Source organism: Nannospalax galili, unplaced genomic scaffold (assembly GCF_000622305.1).
Source record: "Nannospalax galili isolate Female #2095 unplaced genomic scaffold, S.galili_v1.0 scaffold321, whole genome shotgun sequence".
Classification (NCBI taxonomy): domain Eukaryota; kingdom Metazoa; phylum Chordata; class Mammalia; order Rodentia; family Spalacidae; genus Nannospalax; species Nannospalax galili.
In genome coordinates, this window is record NW_008345972.1 from 3,502,999 (window position 1) to 3,508,604 (window position 5,606).

The 5,606-nt window shown below is 42.5% G+C and overlaps 1 protein-coding gene across 1 annotated transcript in view; it reads left to right on the forward strand.

Annotated features, from left to right (window-relative positions):
- Positions 1-5,606, forward strand: part of Crkl (CRK like proto-oncogene, adaptor protein) — a 43,711-nt gene that overhangs the window by 16,344 nt on the left and 21,761 nt on the right. Inside the window, exon 2 of the mRNA XM_008842240.2 lies at positions 1,936-2,401. Coding sequence (XP_008840462.1) covers positions 1,936-2,401 — 466 coding nt within the window. The remainder of the gene's footprint in view (positions 1-1,935; positions 2,402-5,606) is intronic.

Sequence of the window (5,606 nt, forward strand, 5' to 3'; positions counted from 1 at the left end):
CCCCATGCCCAGCAAAAAAACATTTTTTTTTTTTTTTCAAAAAAAAAAGGAAGGCCCACTCTCACGATCACTGCCCTAAAGGAATAGTGCTTACTGGATTCTAATGGAATACAGAAATGATCCCTGCTACTTGGGTGCACAGAAAGTTGAATACATAACATCCACCATGGGGGGAAAAAAAGACAAAAACTATGCTCCTTTTCTTTGCAAAGTTTTCTTCTCAATTATCCTTATTTTATGAGTGAGTGGCCCACATGTATGTATTTGCACTGTGTGCATGCATGGTGCCTTTAGAGGCCAGGAGAGGGTATCAGACCCCTAGGAACCGAATCTGGGTCCTCTGGAAGAGCAGTACATACTACCAGCTGCTGAGCACTCTCTCCAACCCTGGGTGTGAGTTCTTGCCTTCCACCTTGTTTCTGTGTACTCCAAGCTTGCAAGCTTCTTTGTGATTCTGCTGTTTCAATCTCTTATCTCATTGTAGGAGTGCTGGGATTACAGATGGAGACCACCACCATGGCTAGCTTTTTATGTCAGTCCCAGTGCCCAAACTCAGATCATCAAGCTTGCACACAAGCTAGTGGCTTTTACTGGCTGAGTTACATTCTGGCCCCTCCACCTTTGGTTTTGTTGTTTCAGGTTTTTTTGTTTTCTTTGTCTTGAGACAGGGTCTCCCTGTAACCCTAGCTGGCCTGGTACTCACTATGTAGACCAGGCTGGCCTTGAACTCAGAGATCCACCTGCCTCTGCCTCCTGAATGCTGGGATCAAAGGCATGCATCACCACACCTGGCCACTTTTGGTTTTTGAGATGGGGTCTCTTATCAAGCCTGCAGCTTGCTGATTCTGCTCTATTGGCTGTCTAGCAAGTCCCTGGGATCCCCAGAGGCTGACTCCCCAGCACTTACTTATATTACAGGCACTTGAGACCATGCCTGACTTTTCACATGGGTGCTAGAGATCCAAACTCTGATGTTTATGCTTACAAGGTAATCACTTTACTGGTCAGCTCTCCAGCCCCTGCTTTCTTTTTCCTTTTTTTCTTTTGGATTTGGGTTTGGGTTTGGGTTTGGGTTTGCTCCTCACCTCCCCACTTTCTAATGAAAGTTCCTTTAAAACAACAGTAAGAGACTGCTTGGAGATTAGGTCACCAATTTGAATTTTTAAAACATTAGAATGGAATTTATCTGTTTTTCTTTTTTTTTTTTTTTAAAGTACTAAGGAACAAACCCAGGACCTTTGTTCGGGCTTGGAGGCACTCAAGGTGAGGGAGTCCCCTCACCCCTTTTTTGAGACAGGACCTCATGTAGCTCACGGTGGCCTCAAACTTGATATGTATGCAAGGATGACCTTGAACTAGGTAAACATGCCTCTGCCTCCCTAGTACTAGGATTGTCTTCTCTCTTTGTTCCCAGGGAAGTATGAAGGATGTGAACCATTAGATTAGGAGTGGGAGGAAATGTGTGTGATGGTTGTAACAGGGTCCAAAAGAAGGCAGCTATAAACCTCCTTGAGATTTAAAAAATAAATTCAGAGCAATTATCTATAACCAAAAAGTTCTCTAAAGCAGGTGGTATGGGGGCGTGTTCACACACACATTGAGCATGTGATTTGAAGGAGTATATTTAGCGTATTGTTTCAGACAGGTATACAGAAAGTATAATGACAAGAATTCTTATTTTCTTTTTGTTTTTGGTCTTTTTTGAGACAGGGTCTCCCTGTAGTCGCAGCTGGGCTGGATTCAATATGGAGATCCACCTGCCTCTCCTGAGATCAAAGGCTTGTGTCACCACACCCAGCATGACACGAATTCTTAACTATTGCCAGTACAAAGATGGAAGTAATTCATTATGGAGGAGAGTGGTTTATTAAGTTTCTGTCAGACACTAGTATAGAGTAAGAGTTTTCTTCAGAGTAATTTTGTTTTTCTCTTAAGGTATCCAAGCCCACCAATGGGCTCTGTCTCAGCACCCAACCTGTCTACAGCAGAAGAAAATCTGGAATATGTACGGACTCTGTATGATTTTCCTGGGAATGATGCTGAAGACCTACCTTTTAAAAAGGGTGAGATCCTGGTGATAATAGAAAAGCCTGAAGAACAGTGGTGGAGTGCCCGGAACAAGGATGGCCGGGTTGGAATGATTCCTGTCCCTTACGTTGAAAAGCTTGTGAGATCCTCACCACATGGAAAGCATGGAAATAGGAATTCCAACAGCTATGGCATCCCTGAACCTGCTCACGCCTATGCTCAACCTCAGACCACAACTCCTCTACCTACAGTTGCCAGTACTCCTGGGGCAGCCATCAACCCTTTGCCATCCACACAGAATGGACCTGTCTTTGCAAAAGCAATCCAGAAAAGAGTACCTTGTGCTTATGACAAGACTGCCTTGGCATTAGAGGTAAAAATCTACCAAGTTTGGCCTTGTGGGTCCTTTGAACATGGGTTTTAATCTTTAGTTTTAAATTAGGTTCTGCGGAGTCATAGCTATTGACTTGAAGTTGTATTCTTGGGACTTGGAACCGGATGATTTCTGAAAATGCACTGTTAATGGTTTTTGTCCTTTTCTATTCATTTCATTCCAGGTTCCCAGCATGCTTGCTCTTTTTTCTGTTCCCAAAACCTCATAGATTTTAGACTCAATATAGTTGGATTTCTTTCTAGTGGGAAAAAAATGATAATTAAAAAGAGCCATTGCCTATAATCAAAATTAGCAGAGATAACTACTACTTTTACAGATCCATATCTCATGTTAAAGAGACATGAATAAATATCTTAAATTTTAACTAGGCAAGAGAAATGATTTTAAAATATATCAGCCCTTCCCTGTTACAAAGTAGGACTTGAACATTTAGTTACCAAGCCATTATCTTCTGACTGAAGTCTGTCAGCATGAGCATTTTTTCTATGGATTACTGAAATAGAAGAACAAATCTCGAAGATCAATATTAATGAGTATTGGTAGGGCTGTTGTCTCAAAAGTTTGGGTTTTTGTTTAGGTTTTTGAGGCAGTCTTACTATGTAGCTGAGATTGGTCTCCTGCTCACTGTATAGCTGGAGCTAACCGGTATTCTGAATTTTCCCAAATGCCAGGATTACAGGCATGCCACCACTCTGACAAAAATAGATGGCTTTTGGAGGTCTTTACTTTTATACAAATGCATGTTTGTACATGTATGTGTAGGTGCTAGTGCAGGTGTGTACATAAGCATGGAGGACAGCTTCAGGTGCTTTTGTTCAGGATCCATCCATCTTGTTTTTTGAGGCAGGGTTTCTCAATGACCTGGAATTCTGCAGTTCGGGTAAGCTGGCTGGCCAATGAGGGCACTCCTTCATCTGCTTGTCTCTGCCTCCCCAGTGCTGTAACTACAAGTGCACTACCATGCCCAGCTTTTTTGTTTGGGTTCTGGAAATTAAACCAAGTACTTTACCAACTGAGCCATTGCCCTAGCCCCTTTAGGATAGTCTCAGTGTTTAGCTTTGATTGGCCTGGAATTCTGTAGCACAGGCCAGCTAACTTGGAATAATCCTCTTGCCTCTGATTCCTGAGTGCTAGGATTGCTACTTGTACAACATCCAAGCCAGCAAAAAATAGATATTTGGTGGCTAGAGAGATGGCTCAATGGTTATGAGCCCTGCTGCTCCTGGAGAGGACCCAGGTTCTGTTCCTAGCTCTCACAGGGCAGCTAATATCCACCTATAACTTTATTTCCAGGGAATCTGGTGCCCTCTTTTGACCTCTGGGCATTGCACAACATGGGTGCACTTACATGCAGACAAAACACTCATACATGTAAAATAAAATGAAAAAAATAGATGTTTGATGAGACGGTTGATAAGTGTAAGGTAAATGACCATACGTAGGCACACATTCCATGGTGGACCTAGGAGAGAAAGAGTGAATAACAGGCAGGTCTGAGAAATAAAGAAGGTTTTAGAACATATTTTGATTTAATTTTTTTCTAAGATTTAAAGTACATACAGTGAGGTAATCATTGAATATTGTCATATGAAAACGTGGAATAGTATATTAGAAATCCCCACTGAGTTATTACCTGGGGGAGACCACAGCTCCTGAGCTTCTCTGTTCTTACCTATAAATTGCAAATTGTTCTGTTATGCTGTGCTCAGTAAGTTGTTATGAAACCGAATAAAGCGATTCTTGTAAAGATGCTTTGTAAAACACAAAGTGCTATGTAAGTGCCATTATGATTACAGTTGGGTACTCTTCCTTAGTATTATCAAATTGCATGTGTTAAGCTGGCTGTGGTGGCACACACCTTTAATCCTAGCACTTGGGATGCAGAGGCAGGTGGATCTCACAGAGATCCACCTGGTCTACATAATGATTTCTAGGCCAGCTGGGGCTATGGGGAAACCCTGTCTTAGGGGAAAATAAAAAAATTCATGTGTTAAAGAAACTGAGATTAAGTCAGGTGACTGCTGTCTGTATTCACCCCCAATGTCATAGGAGAAAGTTAAGAGAAAGCCTGGGTGCTCCACAAGAGGATGAAGTAATGAAACTGATTACTTCATAAAAGCAGAATGTTAAGAATTCACAATGTCTATAGTTGAGATTGGCCTTTTCTTCTGCCTTTGTATATAGATAGTTTACATATGGCCTACATACAGATAAAAATTCACTGGAGAGATGGCACAGTGTTTAGGAGAGTGTATTGGTTGATCTTGCAGAGGACTCACATTCAGTTCCCAACATTCATGTTAGGCAGCTCACAACCTCCTGTTGTGAGCTCAAGGAATGTCAGATACCTCTGGTCTCCACTGTACTCACATACCCTTGTGCACTCATACACATAATTAAAAATCAAATGTTTTTTCAATGTTAACTATAATTTGTATTCTCCCAGTGGTCGTTCTCAATTTTCTTTGGACCAGGGATAATATCTAAATAGCTATCCCTGGAAATTATTTTCAGTGTCAGTGATTCTCTCTCCTGTTAATTATAAGGGAAGAGAAAGCATCTGAAGCTTTCAGCAGGGACTAGAGATTAGGTAGTGTAGGACCCCCAGGCTGGGGTACCCAACGTCCACAGGAGGCCGCACCCCAATAACTCAGTCCTCAGACCAGGAGATGCAACAAGCAAGAGAATTTAATTGTTTGTGCAGACGGGCTCCTGCCTCACTAGACGGGCTCCTGCCTCACTAGGAGAGAGAGAGAGAGAACAGCAGCCCTGAGCTCAGCTTACAGGTGACCTTTAAAGGCAAAAACCACAAACCACAACCAGCAGCAGTGGGAGGGGGCCGGCAGCAACCGGCAGCAGTAGGAGGGGGGAAGTTTCGGGTGATGTTCGGCTTTGTGCACGGAGCATGAAAAAGTCAGCTTTGTCTCAGTAGTTAGGATTTTGCATCTTACTTCCTTATACAGTTTCCCCGAATATTCTTCCTTTGGGGGGGATTTGGTTTGATTCCATCATTCTCCCCTTTTCTTATGGCAAGATTTTAATCATAAAATCTATGGATTTTCTGGAAGCATCATAGCAGCAAGGTCAGTGAGTACCAATGTGATGATGGCAACAAGGATGATCAAGGCCACAGAGATGAGGATGATAGCGACTAATTCCCAGTCGGAGTCGTCTAGTTCCCAGT